Source organism: Aphis gossypii, chromosome 3 (genome assembly GCF_020184175.1).
Source record: "Aphis gossypii isolate Hap1 chromosome 3, ASM2018417v2, whole genome shotgun sequence".
Classification (NCBI taxonomy): Eukaryota; Metazoa; Arthropoda; class Insecta; order Hemiptera; family Aphididae; genus Aphis; species Aphis gossypii.
Window position 1 is genome coordinate 14,804,618 of NC_065532.1, and position 18,898 is coordinate 14,823,515.

The 18,898-nt window shown below is 30.7% G+C and overlaps 1 protein-coding gene across 7 annotated transcripts; it reads left to right on the forward strand.

Annotated features, from left to right (window-relative positions):
• The first annotated feature begins 7,954 nt into the window (after positions 1-7,954).
• LOC114127802 (spidroin-2-like) lies at positions 7,955-17,815 on the forward strand. Of its 7 annotated transcripts, XM_050202925.1 has the most exons (7): positions 7,955-8,264; positions 11,899-11,946; positions 14,220-14,251; positions 14,323-15,367; positions 15,435-16,214; positions 16,332-16,409; positions 16,488-17,815. In XM_050202925.1, the coding sequence occupies exons 2-7, from the start codon at positions 11,919-11,921 to the stop codon at positions 17,291-17,293; spliced, it is 2,769 nt and encodes a 922-aa protein (XP_050058882.1). In that variant the 5' UTR covers positions 7,955-8,264; positions 11,899-11,918; the 3' UTR covers positions 17,294-17,815. The 7 variants fall into 7 exon arrangements, with proteins under 7 accessions (XP_050058882.1, XP_027847932.2, XP_050058880.1 ...); XM_027992131.2 differs by having other exon boundaries at positions 15,435-16,643; positions 16,683-17,815; XM_050202923.1 differs by having other exon boundaries at positions 15,435-16,643; positions 16,722-17,815.
• Positions 17,816-18,898: the final 1,083 nt, after the last annotated feature.

The window sequence follows — 18,898 nt, forward strand, 5'->3', positions numbered from 1 at the left end:
AATATGTCTGTCTGTATACACGGTCCATCGCGAGATGTATTTTTTAGATAATAAGATATCATATCTATAATCCTTTTTACTTTTCATATTATATGTTTAATCCGTAATTATACTATAAATAAACATGATATAAAGTGACAATATATATGAATGCATATACCTACACAATATTACGATTTAAACGTAAGCAAACTACATGTACATTGTACAATGTACCAATGCACTTACGTAGTTATATATGCATCCCAATACCCGGTTCTTATAAAACAGAATTGATTTATCGAATTCAGTTTATCAAATTTTCGAAGTACATATTATTTAAAATTCTACATTACTATTATATTGGACTAAACGGGTCATTAATTAATTTGGTTATTGTAACAATATTATAGAATTATACTTAATAACTGTTTAATATAGGTAATATAAAAATAATAAGTTTACAATATACCTACGAATAAAATGAATATAACAATATACTTCCGTAGTTAATGGTTATATTGTTTAAATGAATACATATATGGGTACATAATTGCAGACAATTTTAGTGTACCTATATTCAGTTTTTATAAGGAAAAAAAATATACCTACCTATAGATTCCTATATAATTTTATTGCTATATATAAGTATCTAAATTGCGGGTATTTATAAATATGAAGTATAATAAAATATATATCATCTTATTGTGATGATCTTATCCGGGATCAGACGTACATGGTCGAGTTAATCATCAGATGATCTGTCCGTTGCATTAGATTTTATGTTATTTATACGTTGGGTAGGTATTATTAGAAACATCTGTCACAACTTTAAACGTACAATATTATAATAATATTTTACATTTATAGATTATATAATTATTAATACTGCTGTTTTAGATAGTAGTTATATTATATTTTTAAATATTAAATGAGCTTTGATGATTTATAATTTATAATTTAAATTACAAAATAATGGTTCATTACGTAAGGAAATATTATTAACCATTTAAGTTTTGATTAAACAACAACTTAAAATTAATATATTTCATGTTACAAACATAATATAGGTAGATACCTACACTTGAACACATCATCTATTAAATATTTAAATTGATTTGTAACTCAAATTATATACATTATTTGTATGATCGTTACTATTAAAAATAGAAATAATGGAAAATAAAATAAGATGACTTAATATTTTACGCAATATTATATTGCTCAAATGATAGAGATTTCGCATATATAACATTGAATAATATTGTCCGATTATTATATGTTTATTATGCATTTAATAATAATGTCTCTTTGTTTTCAAAACTATTGTTTTAATTGATTACTGTAATTTCTTGATATTTTACATTTTTACAGATATAAAAATGTATAAATACTACTAATTTACGTTCAAGTTTATTAGAATATTTTATTTTTATTTTAATCAACTACTCGAAATAATGTTTGATGTATTCGGTTAAATTAGTAATTTACTAAACATTAAGTAAGCAAGTACGTCTTTAAAAGTACAAGTTTTTAATAAAACAAAGCGTAAGTATATTATATACTATTATACTTGTGTATAATATATGCGCACATATGAATATCATACTATTCATACTTCATACTTTTTTCATATTTGTATCTTGTAATAGATAATAAATATTATTTACGATACCTACTCTAAATTGAATAAAAAAATACCGTATTTTTTCGAATAAATTGAATATTCGGATTTAACAATCATTTATAGAAGTATCTGTTGTACATATTAATATAGTGTCATCATGGCAAGATATAATTAAAAAATAAATTCATCAATAATACATAAATCACTACTATAGGTATACATGTTTATTTTTCGTCAGTGATGATGAATTTGTAATATTTAAATATTACTGTGAAAGTTAATAAGTACATAATATATAATTAATTAAATGATAATATTATTTTCAGCAGCTGATTTGTACACGATAAGTACCAAGCGTTTAAAATATTCATTACCTTTACGCGTTCTTATTAATTAACCAACAGCATTAATTTCTTACAAGTAGATTGAATCTAATATGTAATTATGTTAGAACATAATATGTAACTATATACATTTTTGTAAGTTAGTTAATTATTTATCTTATTATTATACAGTAGATTTATTACGTTTTAATACAATTTGTTAGTTTGTGAATTAAAATTAATTATTTATACCTATATACCAAATAATATAGAGTTTATAACTCAACATAAATATAATATATATATATCGAATAAAATAATTTTCGTCAATTATGTCGTTTTTTTTTTTAGACTACCTAAATTAAAAACATAATTTTTGTCGAAGAATTTATTATACATTATTACTTATGGAAACAAAATAAAAAAATTTAAGTAACTTATTTTTATCTAAGAACAATATTGTTTTTTTGTTTATATCGTTTAATGCAATCTATTTGTTAGATATAATTTTTTAAGTCCCATATTTATTTTTACCCACAATTTCGGGCGAAATTGAGATAAATATTCCAAATAAAAGGAGCATTGTAGCGTATTACTTATAAGTAGGGCTCAAATTTTAAAGCATAATAAGCAAGAAGCAACTAAAAAGCACAAGATTGTTTTAAAAAAGTAAAAAAGAAGTAAATTTATTTTTTAAAAAAAAGCACAACCAAAAATTAATAATTTTAAAAATGAATAAGAAAATATGAAAAATTAATTTAAATTAAAAAAAATTACTACCCCGTATTTACCTAGATTTGCAGTAATGAAATTGACTCTATTTAGAACTTTAACATAGAAAACGAAATCCCTACATCTATTGAAATGATCGGTGCATACTTCATAATATGTCTTATATACATAAGAGGTTTCAAATTACAACAGTAAATCTTAAATTTTTAAACGATCGATATCGGTGTTTTAGGCATACTGACCGTATAGGTACTGCAGGCTATAATATTATGTAAATCGACAATCTATACATTTAATACATTTAATAAACAAGTCGATAACGAAAACAATAATAATCCAATATATTATAAATCCTATATATAATACATATATTATATACATTTAGTCCACATTCTGGGTTTTTAGTGTTTTTACGTTTCTTATTAATTCAATTTTTTTATTATCACTATAGAAGCATAGGTAATAAAAATATAAAAATTCTACAACTAAAATAACTGAAAAAAGCATTTGCATAAAAATGCCAAAATAAATCGGTTTATTTGGAATCAGAATGCCGTGAAACGAATTTATGTATAAAAATTAGATTTCTATCTCATATTCTCATATTATATAAAAAAAAGGAGCATCTGCTTTAAAATCCGAACCCTACTTATAAGTTATACCTAGTTACGGTATAATAAATAACTATGTGCATAAATTGTGACTAAATGTATACTATTATACCAATTTTTGACTAGGAACCTGTAATTAAAAATATAGAACACAGTGTATATTTTCAGTTTATTTTGCATAACTGTAAGCGTTTAATTAAAAAGCGAAATAAATATTTTAACCAAAATTGAAATTTTACTGTGGGTATAAAATTATTTAAAATATAAATTTTATTGGAACGGTTGAATTTTTACCAAACTAAAAAATCAAGCAACGAGTTAAGCACTTCTGTAACATTTGGAAAAAGTTACTTATATAGTACATTTGAATATATTAATTGGAAACCAACGATTTATAATTTTATTTTATTATATGAAATGTTTCATATAATACTAGTAATGACTCATTATACTCATTGTGTATTTGCAGCTATCAATAGTAAAATATAGTCTTATCCAAAGGGAGATTTCGAAGAGTTTTTTTTTCTGTTATAGGTATAATCTATATAATATTTAATATGATAAATATAGTGTTATTGAGGTCGCAAAATATTTTTACGCAAAGCGTTTTACCAATTTTCTACTTCTACAGGAATAATTATTATTAATAAAATATGCTTGTTATAAAAATATTCGTAGTTGGTAGTTATAATTGTACAGTTAAAATGTGGAAATGAAATGAAATATTTTTTATTGTTATTCCCTTGACTCTTAAATGGTTTTATTTTATTTTTTAATTAGACATCAACTATTTGTTAGATTAAATAACATGAGTTAACGAGTTCGTTAACCAAGGTCTTGAATATAAGGTTCCGAATAACATTATGATAATAATATTACACAAGTTAGATTTATTATTGTTTAAAAATTGTATTTACACATTGCATCGCAATACTGCTACCTAATCTAAGCTTTGCTTATTACACCAATGAAAAGATTCTTTATTTGGATTTAATGTATATACGATACAATAAAATGTTTTTGAGTACAATTTTGAACGATAATTAATTATTTAGTAAGTAATAAGAATACACTAAATTTCTAAAATTTCAAATGTATTTAATGAAAGTACCCGATTACATGAAATACGCATTATATATAATATATAGAATATAGATACTTAAAATGAAACAGCCTTATAATATAATATTTACCTAATTTATTTAAAATATTGAAATTTAAACTATTATAAAATTAGTAAATATAATTTGTAAGATTTTCAATATTTTTTATATTATTTTGTATACTATTATAACGGATTGAATAAGACATCAATTAATTTTCGACTTATTATATTTTAATAATATTTATTTTAGCATAATACAACCATATATTATTTTAAAATAGATTTAAAAATAAGAGCTTATACGTAAACCAACTGAGTTATACTCACATCTGTTGGTATACGTACTTTATAGAATTAAGCTCATTGATTATTTAATAAAATATAAAAATAGGTATTATATTATCATTCAGCTTTAATATAAATTTTAAACTATATGTCTATATCTATTGAATTCTTTACTGATTAATATTGGTTTAGGAATAACCACTTATCATTTAATGAATCAAGCTAATGGTTCATACTAAACTTGATTTAATAGCCTATGATTGGTCCATTAATTTCTAATGAACCATTAAAAAAATCATTTTTTTTTTGCATTTAATATAGTTCTAAAATGTATTTCAACTGAAGTTATATTAATAATATTATGGCCATAAATTAAAAACTATTTGTAATAAATCAATACATTTTTGAATGACTCACAATTCGTGCTAGTATTAAAATATGTCTCAATTTTGTTACTTGCCATACATTGTCATATGTCTATTATAATATGTTATATCACTGTACCACTTTTTGATGTGTAATACGATTTTACAAATAAAAAAACATTTCTCAAGTAGCCTGGTTCAAGGTCTGGAGATGTCTCATGTGATTATAAAATATTTTCCCAAAGACCTTTTTTGTTGTAAACTAATTGAATCTTAATGTTTATATAATATTATCAGATTAATTATTGTTTAAGTATAGACATGAGATTATACATATATTTCCCTAAATGTTATATACCTTCTACAAAATATATTTTTTCGATAAAAACATCAATGATTGAAAAAGAAAAATACATAAACCTGAGATAATGACCCCAAATTTATAATATATTCCACATCTTTTGTAGTCATAATTCGTAAACATTCTAAACGTTACAGACTATATAGTAGTATCTATATAGTTACTGATTATTGCCATTAAACAAAAGGTACATATTTGAATAGTTAATTTATAGGTCAAATCAATCAATCAATAATATAAAATAGTATATTATATTTATATTACATCTTATGTACTTACTTAGTTATAACTTATAACTATTTGAATTCTTATAACTTTTTCAATGATAAATATACTAATTATTATTTAAATATTAAATAAGTATTTAGACATCATTTTATATATTCAAATGATTTGACGAAGATTCAACATGTTTATGAACAATTTATCGATTTATTAATGTTTGAATTTTAACTTTCTACAAACAATAATTAATTTTTATAAAATTTGAAAAGTTATATAGTTTAGTAAAATGTTTGATAAATATTTTTAATTACACAAACATATTTCAATTTTTAAATAAATATAAACTAAGTGAATAATTTGGAGTAAGAGCAAAATAAATATGATAATCACAAAATGTATAAATACGTTTTATTTTTTGTTATATAAAGATAACACCGGTTTCTGGTATTTATTATCGTAATTTTATTGATATGCTACTGTAAGTGATTCTTTTAGACAAACATTCATCTCAAAAAGTATTAACATTTTTAGAAATTTTTTACATAATTTAAAAAGTAGTATAGTAGTCACTAAACATATTTTTTGAAAAAAAAACTTTATTTTATAGTGTTATACATTTTTAAAATTTTACTTTTTTAAATGACATTGCATATTTTTAATAACATATAGTTTATTTTTTAAGAATTTCAATAATTACACACAAATCGAATTTTAAACGATATTAGTAAAATATAATTTATAATAATTAATTAAAGTACAAATAAGTTAAGTAATTCAATGAATACAAGTTTAAAAATGACCGAAACGTCGAGTCTGAAATAAGTGAAAAGTGTAGGTACATTTTAAACAGCCACTCGACAAGATCTCAGATCTCAATAGTACAATAACGATAAATATAATATTTAATATTAAGTCACCTCACTCTACATAGCAGCATAGTTATACCTATTACAATTACCTATACTATGTAGTTATGAAATTTATAAAATAGATATTAATATAATGTGTTCACACGCAACAGTGAAGTCAAAAATTTGATATGTTTTTATTTGTTACTACTATGCTAAATAAGATAATACACACATTTTTCCGATAAGTTAAACGTTAAAATCACACATTATATGATAATATTATCATAAGTCAATTGACCAATATTGTACAAAATTATACTCTAAATTAACAAATAAGAATGGGATGCACAAATTTAAAAATAATCTACAATATTACATTATAGTATTATACGTATAAACCAGGTGATCCATTTAACATGTCATGTCATTATTTCAAAAACTTTTTTTTATAAAATTTAATTTTAAATAGTTGTAAAATAAGACATTTTTAAAAAATATATATAAATATTTCTTTACTATTTTTATATCGTTATTTTTAATGATAACACTCAAATGAAAATCGAATTTTGGACAAGTAATTTATAATTTACGAGTATTAAAGTTTATAATACAATGGGATGGTACTCCACACAAAATCTTGATTCATAGTTCATACTATAATAATGCTCTCGTCTAAACTTTAAATACCTAATTTTACGTTATAACTATATAGAATAACCGTTTGTCTAAAATAATTTGATTTTTAAGAATAGAAACAATCCAGAAAATAATATTCTACTTATAGAAATATGAAATCGAAAATTTATTTTGTCATTCAAAAGAGTAAAAAACTTGTAAAAAAAAAAAAACGATAACGATAACGATAAAAAAATAATAAAAACTTTATTTTTTTTCTCCGAAATTTAACGTTTTAAAATCGAGTAAAAGAAATGTTTTAAAAATCCGCTTTCTGAATTAACAATATGAGCGATACGTCAAACGTATCGGTCCGCGCGGCCGTGATCGTCTGTGCTCGGCGACCGATCGATCTCGGAGACGGCAAGCGAGTGTGACGAGAACACAACAAAATATTATTATTACCTACGTATTATACATATTATTAAACTGTTGTGATAATAAAATATTATAACGATCGCGATGTTATACTGCACGCGCTGTTGGCGTGTACGCGACGACCGTCGTTTTCCAGAGGCGACGGGCGCATAAGTGCTGGTCGTACGGGGTACGAGTCGGGGCGATAACGCGACGACGACGGCGGCGGCGGCGGCGCGAGTACCCATACGACGCACGCACCAGACGGACGCGACCTCGTGACGAGACGCCGCCGCGGGGACGTCCTCTTCGTGAAAGTGCTCTCATCTATACGCGGCGTCGGGGGGATCCGGACCCCACTGCGGCGTGCCGGCGACGGCGGCGGATGACGTGTTTCGCCCCCACGGTCGGCGGCCCAAGCTTTGGTCGCGGGCCTATAAATAATCGCGTGCTCCCGAAACGAACATTCACAGTCGACCCGCTCGTCGCACCAACAGGGACGCACACCACATTTGCAGCTCTCGTCACACCGCCGCGTACGGTTTATTATTTTTATTTTACACATTAAAAATAATACAACAATATATTCGTACGACTCGGCGTCGTGCGTCTAAGTCTTCGAGTGTGTTCGCATACAGTACTTATAATAATAATATAGAGTGTCATTCGTCTGCGGATTTAAATCGCGGTTTGTGTACTCGCGTCGTCCGCTGCAGTGTGTTCGCCCGCAGGCACCGACAATTCTATCCGATCGTCGGCCAAATAAAGGTAAGAGTCAGAATTCGTATAATATTATTATACTCACACGCGCCGGATAAAACACGGATATCGTTGTGATATCACTCGCGTCGAGATATTCGCTCATTATTGCCGCCGTTTTAATTGCATCGTTTTTCACTGTACCGTTCGCTCGAGCATTTCACATTCGTCTGCGATCGCGAATCGATATCGTAACGTTTTCCACGTACCTATATCGTGCACTTGTGTATAGGTATATTATGTACACCGTATACGTTTAACTCATAATGTGTGTGCAGCGCGAAAGGTATATATTTATATTATTATATGATGTCCAAGCTCACTTTCCGAGAAATCCAGTAAATATATATTATAATATTGTATTATTACTATATTTATTATACACCTGCGTAGACGTATAATGTTAGTAGCCTTTTCGGTACCGAACGAACGTTCTACGAAATATCGTATAATATATATTATTAAATAAATCTTATATGGTTATTCGCGGTATACCGTACAGTTTATGTTAACGTATGATTTTACTTGCACACTCGAACACCGCGCGTTTGCTTTTATTTTTATATTTATTTTTTCGAACTATTATGATAATTCCGTTTCAAATATTATACCATAGTAAAATATCTCTCATTTATTATAAACAGAATATTATACGTACAACAGTTTGATTTAATAAACGAAAATTTTTGTTAATAAACTTAAAACATTGAATTAAATAATTAAAAAAAAATGGTTTAATAGATTAATTATCATTGTAATTAAAATATCAGCTATTTTTCAGTAAAATAAATTTAATAAAAAAAGTATTGTTTTTGATAAAAATGTAATTTAAAAACAATTAACCAATGCCCGACACACACACATATATTTATTATATATACTTAAGTCAGACAAATTAATATCCAGACATTTTATGTCTGGTTTTAAGTTATATATTTATGTATAACGAAGGACGTAGACGTAGCAACTTATAATTATTTCTTAATTACACTAAAATCATTAAAACATTTTTTTTTAATTAATGTTTCATTTTAGTTTTCTTAAAGAATATAAAACAAAATCACATTATAAGTATTAGCTTTACTTTTAAAAATGATTTCAAAAGGCAATAGCCGTGATTTGAGATAGTTGAAATGCAATTGTCTTAACCTATAATATTGGTACTATATAGCCATATAGAAAACAATTCGTATAATTGTGCTTCAATCGTATTCGAATACCTTCAAGTTATTTTTGTAAACATAACAGAGAGAAAATAAAATTATAATTTGATTTGAGGCATTCTTTTTTTAATAAAACACTATTAAAACAATTTTGATAGGTAATTTATCAATTTAAATGAATTACCTACCGTTATGAAATAGGACGATAGCCAATTGTAAGACGAGTAATTATCAATTAATGTCACGGTGTGGTATCGAATTTTCAATCCCATTTCGTTAGCATCGATCATTATCATCAATATACGCTGTCCGAGGAAACAATGTCGAGAGAGCGAAATTGAGAGGTTCGACGGACGACGGACCAACAACTGTCGCAGGTATAATGCGCAAGACCTACGCACGACAGGTGGCTTATAATATCATAAGACATAAATATCATATTATTATACATACCTACATTTGTCGAAATTCGTTTTTAATTATTGTGACTCGGTACGCAAATATATTATGGTACGCAATAGTAATATTATGCTATTGTGCGCATGTGGCAGGTCCGTGTTCGTTCCCATTATAAAACATAATATTGTAAATAATAATAAAACAAACGTCAGACGTCATATTGTTGTATATATAGCCTTATAGATACACGATATACACGGGTAGGTATATAATACTATTGTGCGGTCACCGGCGCTTACCAGTAAATCGTATAATTAACTGACATTAATCGGTTGCAAAATATCATCATCGCCGCGTTTTCAAACCGTTTGCTGGGTCACATCCGAAATTGGAACAGTTTTTCGAGTGTGAGAAGAAACACAGCGGCGTGTTACAATAATAACGGCGGTGAACAATCGTTCGGAAACGTGTGTTACGTGATTCTCGCGCAAAACGCTTTGCTCAAATTTATATTTACATAGGTACATATTTCACAGTAACAATAACGCGTACCTATATATTATATTGCAGTATATACTCGTAAAGGTTATGTAGGGCGGTTACGAAATGACGACGAACGTCCGAATCGACCGATCCGGTTTGTTCTCGGGATTCGAATGAACACCTAAAATAATATTATAGTTATACACCGAGTTGTACCAATATCAATTTTTTTTTAATTTTTTTAAAAATTAGTAAAATTTGTTGACAAAGTATTTCAAAAATTTCCAAAGAGTTCCTATCTATTTGATATTTGCAACTAATTATTTTTTTCTACCAAACATTGAGAGAATAACGCGTTCATGCATGAGAACAGTAGAACACCATAATATGGAAATATCAACGGTAAACCACAATACACCCGCTATTACTATAATATCATCATTCGTCGTTCAATATCACCGCACCGTTTACATAATAATCATAATATAATATAATAGATTGTTGAGACGACGCTATCGATTTATGCTCGTTTATTTCAGTATCGATTCATCGGTAGCCCTCCACAACTGCAGTAGGTACGTGACACGAACAATATAACGATCGACCACTGTATTATAATATTATGTTGCGACCGTATAACTTATAAGTTATAATAATATATTATATGAACTCCTCGACCCGATTGGATCGGTACAGACGACTTGTTATTATATTATTATAAAGTTGCTGCCTGCGGGCCGTAAAACAAGGGTAAAAAACACATTAGCCGCGCAAATTCAAAAAAACAATGAATTTGATACGCGACGGTGGCGTATAGATCATTAAATTCGGCCCATTAGGTGGGTACTATATACTGTTTCTTTTCTTGACCGAAGGTGAGCGAAAAATTTAAAACGGGAATGGTCGCCGCCGGATTTTCCTAGTTTGACAACGATCTCGTAGACCTTACACGGTCACACGCTTCTGATCTTGAACTTTGCGTGCGCATTTTATACCGGAATGAACACCGCGGCATCGCCTTCGTTCTATGCCCGCCGAGCAGTGACTTAATGGAACACTGTAATTATCGCGTTATAGGGACATTGACCAGACCGGAGGGTGACGATTATTAAATAGGCATATATATATATGACTACACACCGCGTTATGTGTTTTACTTACCTACATAATATATATATACATTTATTGTGCGTGCAGCGCATTTCGATTTGACACAGAGTCGGTCGGAACCGATGACCTGAAGGACGTGTCGACGGGCATTAAAAATTTATAAACTTAGTTCTGCAGCGCCGGAAATTTCGTCCATTAGGCGATTTCGATCCAGACGAGCGCGATCACTAATGAGGCGCATGTACCTATTGTTGTTGCACCATTATGCAGTTGTATCGCCAAAACGTATACCATCATGGACACGTCAAATCTGCACGAAATCGGCTGCAGCAAACAATAATTTATAATGTACCTGACGTCGTTAAATGCGCTGCCCAGTTGTTATAATATTTTACACTGCACCCACCTATATCATAATATCATTATAGTATAATACACAATATTATTTTAAATGTTAATACAGTTTGAATTTTTTTTTGTGTGTTTAGGTGCTGGTGTGCCAATCATCATGAATACGTCTTTCTTGCGGTTGCTGTGTAAGTAAATCCAATAGTATAACACGCGCTAACCATGATTATGATTAATTGACTATGTGATCGATTTGATCGGAGTTCTTCTATATAGCCACAATTATATAATTGTATATGTATATAATATAGCTGCATCGATGATATGCGTGCAGGATTTGTGTGTATTAAATTGATAGCATCACGAATTCTATTGGTTTCTATTACAATTATAAGTATAGTGTATAATGTATATACATACGCTATCGAAGTATAATATGAATTGCTACTCAATGTTCTTTTTTTTCGTAAAATTTCGATAGTACACATCGTAATTGCGTTCGTGATATTAGATTAGTTGTCGAATGCATGTCGAACACAAGTTATGTTTATAATAACATTTTACGATAAGATCCCGTGGCAATAATAATAGACGAGTGTGCCAATTCGTTTGCAGACGATTTTCGCAATGAAACGCCGTAATTGGCATTAAACGACCTAGAGGGGTTATCGTAGATTCCCATCCCGAATACGTGTCGTACCGACTTCGTGGGATAAGTGTCATTTGGGAATGAATTTTATTCTTTTTCCCGCTACTCCGGCGATTTGTGAACTTTCAAAAATCGTTTCACAACCCACAATGGGAATCTTTTAAAAAAAAAAAATAATAATAATAATAAAATGTTAATATATTACATCTCTTCTCTCCGGCAAAGACGGTACACATATCGACTGTTATATTTCATCCAGGTTTTCAAAAGAAAACACGACGGCGACTGTAGTGTGCGAATAGAGCTCGTGCATGAAGTCGTGACCGTGCGAGATGATGAACGAGACGACCGCTCCGTCTTCTCGGCTGGCGGCTCCGTTGCTCAATTTGTCCGAATCCGGCAAACCAAAATGGCCGAGCCTTGCAAAACGGTCTTAAACAAATGGTTTTCCGTGCAATAACAATATTTAAACATTTCGTTCGCCTTATTGTTAAAACTACACAACAATAAAATAATATCGTATCGTCCGAGTAGATTAATTGTTCCACATGACGGGTCACACCGCCAAACTATAAGGAAGTCACAGCCTGGTGGCCAACGAGGTGTAAGCCCCGACAAAAAAGATTGTATCGCAAACGTCGTAGTATAATTTTATTGAAAAAATGTACATTAGCGCGTAATATTTCGTTTAAATAGTTTATATATCGTCCATAAAATGCATTTTACGACCAAACTAGGCGTGACAGCAATACATAGAATATTTTAATAATAGTAGACAGCTATTCTGCAGTGTTTGTTTATGTTAAGAGTTATAAAACTAAATTGTTTAATAATTAATATACAAGAATAGTCTATGTTTTTGTTTAAAAATATTAAGAACTTCTATATCCACTATATCCACGATAAAATTATTTAAAGTGTAACCTATCTATATTTTTGCGGTAAATATTTCTGCTTGATGCTTTCATAAGTTACGATTAGCTACAATTTATAAGTATTTTAATATCATACTATATAAATCATAAATATTATTATTATTAGATTCAATTTTGAGTATCGATTCAACAAATTAAAATAATGTTCAATACTTGTTTAGATTAAACTAATACTGTATTCATTTTAATTTAATCAAAAATATTAAATATATTGATTCAAATCAAAAATAACTTAGAATATTAGGTACCTATACATTCAATAATAATTAATTTTTGCTCATACGGGAAAGTTATTGAGTTCAAATTATATATACTACATACCTACATAAAATTGCTTTTTAAGTGTTAAGAAATATTCGTATTTCAGTATATTATGTACTTCTTCTTTTAAAAATTCCTAAAACGTATTTCAAATATAAAAAGAATGCTGGTGTTTTAATTACCTACAAGTGGGTAATAGCTTGTAGGTTTTTACATCAAATAATATCTTGCAAGTAGTTAATATTTACAACATGCTAATAAAGTTTATTGCATAATTGTTCTTATTTTCGTGAGAAAATTCTTAAATATATGTAGGGAATCAGGTCACGTGTTAAAAAGGTAATGCTCGATTTTTACAAATTAAAATTGGTGGAGTTATAGTCACTGATGTTAACAATAGATTCTATAATTTAAGTGACATAATATTTAAAAAAAACCTTAAACCTTAACAAGGTTAAACTCTTTAATCAGATATCTAATTACATTATAAAATACTTTATTTTCTTTTATTTCTAAGTAGTTCACAAAATTGCGTAAATAATTATTTGTATATTATTATGATTAAGTATACGTAATACATTATTTGTGTAATAATTATTTATTTAACATGTTTCAGGCACTCTCTTTGCACTATCCCATTATGCATCGGTAAGTATTTCATAAACGTTTGTTATATTATACAACTATCATTGTTTAATACATTTCATTATCGATTTTAGGCTCAAAGTGGTTACAATTACAACAAACCATCAAATCCCTTAAATGGTCCTACTACGTCAAGACCATACGGAAACGATGGATTAATAGCTAAGCCATCAGGCACTAGTTATCCTACTTCATTCCCTACAACAGTTTCATCATACCCAACTCAGGCTGACCAATTTGGTTCTACTGGACCTACTGGTACACCCAGTTTTACTGGTGGATATGGTGGCCAAACAGCCTATCCTACATCTGCACCCCAAGATTTCACTACTGCCAACTTCCCTAGTTCAACCGCACAACGACCTGGAAACTTTCCTACTGGTTCTGGTTCATCGCCTGGCTATGGCTCATCTGGTGATGGTTCTTCTGGAGCAAACACGAGACCAAGCTATGGTCCAAGTGGATCAGAAAGCTTAGGAGTTCCCCAAAGTGGTAATGGATATGGTGTTGGATCAGGATCTGGTTTTGGATCTGGAAGCTCAAGACCAAGTGGATTTGGTGGAAGTTCCGGAACACCAAGTTCAACTGGTTTTGGAAGTGGAAGTGCACCTGGTAGTTATGGAAGTGGTAACAATGTTGGAACTACTGGATTTGGAAGTGGTAATGCCCCTGGTAGTTATGGAAGTGGAAACAGTGTAGGAACTACTGGATTTGGAAGTGGTAATGCCCCTGGTAGTTATGGAAGTGGAAACAGTGTAGGAACCACTGGATTTGGAAGTGGAAGTGCCCCTGGTAGTTATGGCAGTGGTAACAGTGTAGGAAGCACTGGATTTGGAAGTGGAAGTGCACCTGGTAGTTATGGAAGTGGAAACAATGTTGGAACTACTGGATTTGGAAGTGGCAATGCCCCTGGAAGTTATGGAAGTGGTAATAATGTAGGAAACACTGGATTTGGAAGTGGTAATGCCCCTGGTAGTTATGGTAGTGGAAACAATGTAGGAACTACTGGATTTGGAAGTGGTAATGCTCCGGGTTATGGTGGTAGTAGTGGTTCTGTACAAGGAACAGGTTTTGGAAGCAACCCAGGATCAAGTGGTTTTGGTATAGGTAGTTCACCTGGTAAATATTATTATAAAAAAAAAAATTATAAATTGTTTTATGTTTACATCGTGTAATTTATGTTTAGGCAATTATGGAAATAACAACATTGGTAGTGTTGGTACACAAGGACCAAACGGTTTTGGCAGTGGTAACATTGGATCCAAGCCAAGTTATGGAGGTACTGGAATTGGTGGACCTAGCAGTGTGGGTGGTGGAAGTGCTGGCGCGCAAGGACCTAGCAGTTTCTTTGGTGGAAACGCTGGTAGTCAAGGACCTAGCAGTTTCTTTGGCGGAAACGCTGGTAGTCAAGGACCTAGCAGTGTAGGTGGTGGAAGTGCCGGTGCACAAGGACCCAGCAGTTTCTTTGGCGGAAACAGTGGTAATCAAGGACCTACTAGTTTTGGAAATGGTTTTGGATCTGGTAACTCGCCAGCTGGAAATAACGATGATGGTTCTTACGAAGGTGGAGACTTCTCTGCTATACCCGGAGAGCCAGGTACAGACTACCCAATACTATCCGAAATACCAAATACTTCATTTACTTGTAACCAAAGATTACCAGGATACTATGCTGACACCGAAACCAGATGTCAAGTATTCCATATATGTTCTAATGATATTAAATACGATTTCTTATGTCCTAACGGAACAATATTCCATCAACAGCACTTTGTATGTGTCTGGTGGAACCAGTTTGATTGTTCAACTGCTGAAAGTCTATATGGCTTGAACGCTAACATTTATGACTATTCAAAAGTAGGTTCTCCGGGACAATCAGGTCCACAAGGACCTATCGCTAATTACCCTGGTCAAGTTGGTCCAAATGGACCAATCGGTAACTTCCCAGCAATTTCTGGTCCACAAGGTCCAGTTGCAAACTACCCAGGACAGTCAGGACCACAAGGACCAACCGCCAACTATCCAGGACAATCTGGTCCTCAAGGACCAATTGCTAACTTCCCAGCAATTTCTGGTCCACAAGGTCCAGTTGCAAACTACCCAGGACAGTCAGGACCACAAGGACCGACCGCTAACTATCCAGGACAGTCTGGTCCACAAGGTCCAGTTGCAAACTACCCAGGACAGTTAGGACCACAGGGACCAACCGCTAACTATCCAGGACAATCTGGCCCACAAGGTCCAGTTGCAAACTATCCAGGACAGTCAGGACCACAAGGACCAACCGCTAATTATCCAGGTCAAACTGGTCCCCAGGGTCCAACAGCCAACTACCCAGGACAGTCTGGTTCTCAAGGTCCATCATCCAACTACCCAGGACAAATAGGATCACAAGGTCCAACTGCCAACTACCCAGGACAGTCTGGCCCTCAAGGTCCAACTGCCAACTACCCAGGACAGTCTGGCCCTCAAGGTCCAACTGCCAACTACCCAGGACAGTCTGGCCCTCAAGGTCCAACTGCCAACTACCCAGGACAATATGGCCCTCAGGGTCCAACAGCTAACTACCCAGGTCAATCGGGTCCTCAAGGTCCATCTGCGAATTACCCAGGTCAATCAGGTCCACAAGGTCCAACTGCCAACTACCCAGGACAATATGGTCCTCAAGGTCCAACTGCCAACTACCCAGGACAATCTGGTTCTCAAGGGCCATCAGCCAACTATCCATCTCAGACAGGTGCGGTATTCCCGAGCCAACGTCCAAGTAGCTACCCAGGTGCACAATCTACACCATCATACCCATCTACCGGTGTGAACAATAACGGTCGACCAAGTTCTCAAGGTCCATTTGGAAGTACAGGAACAACACCTTACCCCAGTCAAGGAAGTACTGTGGGATCGTATGGTCCAAGCTCAACTTTATCAGGTGTATCGCCGACTCCTGCATCATACCCAGGATCAACCATATCTGATGCGCAGTTTGTAAACTCTTACAATAAGCCACCAGTACCAGACAGAGAATACTTGCCACCGTATAGAAAATGATGACCTAAGCTCAAAATTGCCATAATTTAGTTTTACTATCAAATTTATTACTTAGTGTTAAATTTTTTTATATTATTTTTATTATTGAACATTATTAATATCACAATAGCTTGTTTCGCTTATTTAAAGTCAATTATATTATAAATAATAATCTAAATACTATATAGAAGAGAATAATTTAAAAATTCACCTAATCGTTATCTACGTATTAAATTATGTATATAAAATGAATTATTTGTAATGATCATCTTTTTGCAAATGTTATTAAATTATGCATCAATAACATATTACAATATCATACTCATGAATAACTACTTGTAAGGAGTGTTATTACAATATTGCTTTATATTCATCAAAAACCTTTATACTTTTTTTTGCTTATTTTTATACTTTTGTACTACATATTATATATATATTATATATAAGTAATCTATTAATCATATATCGAAAACTGTGTTACCATTACTATAAGCGATGTGAACAACATTATGTAATAGAATTGATTTTTAGTTTACAAACAAATGTTTTATTATACCCATTATAATACCTAATCATAATGTACAGATGACACAAACTTCTTCAATATTAACACAAAATATTTAAATATTGAATACAAAATTATAAAATTATATTTTATTTAGCAATAGTGTACACAAGTATTACGTACGAATAATTGATTTACCTACTTAAAATAATTTTATAAAAATACTAACAAAAATCTATTTATATTTTGGTTACTCATAATATAAATATTTAAATCTAAGTGATATGAAAAAATACTGCGTTCTGGGACAACTATACTGACTACTACTCAACTACTAGACCGAATCTACAATCAATTAGAGTAAATAATAAATATAACCAAATCTTTGTGAACGAAATAAAACTATACAATTTAATTTAGATTAATCAACAACATGCGTATAATTCAATCGAAAATAATTTATAAAACCAACTATTTATACATTATGAATTTTATGAATTATATAGATTATACATTACAGTTCCCACAACCCAGTCAACAGTTTACTATATTATAGATTAAGAAATATATTTATATTTTATGCGATTACAGAGACAACGTGAGGTGAGCGGATTGTGCCGACGAGCTCTTGATTCTTAGTGGACTGTAATTTTGTTCTATTGCGTTCATTAATTTTCCGAGTGACCATTCAAGGGGATGCATTTTAAAAATCAAACAATTAATATTATAATAACTAATAAGTTTGTGTGGTATTGGAAGATAGAAATCATGGTCTATTTTAATACTCGTTTATAGAAAATAATGAAATACTTTTAAATATTGATCATCAGTAGGGCTATTGGATTTTAAAGCATATGCTTCTTTTTTATATATGAGATATAAATCTAATTTTTATACATAAATTAGTTTCACGTCATTCTGATTCCAAAATAAACCAAATTATTTTTGCTTTTTTTTTATTTAACATTTTTTTTTTTTGTTGCTTTTTCAGTTATTTCAGCTGTAGAATTATTATACGTTTGTACCATAGTAATAATAAAAAATCGAATTAATAAGAAACGTAAAAACCTAGAACGCAGACTATTAGTGTTGACGTGTTGTAATTTGAAACCTTTTGTATG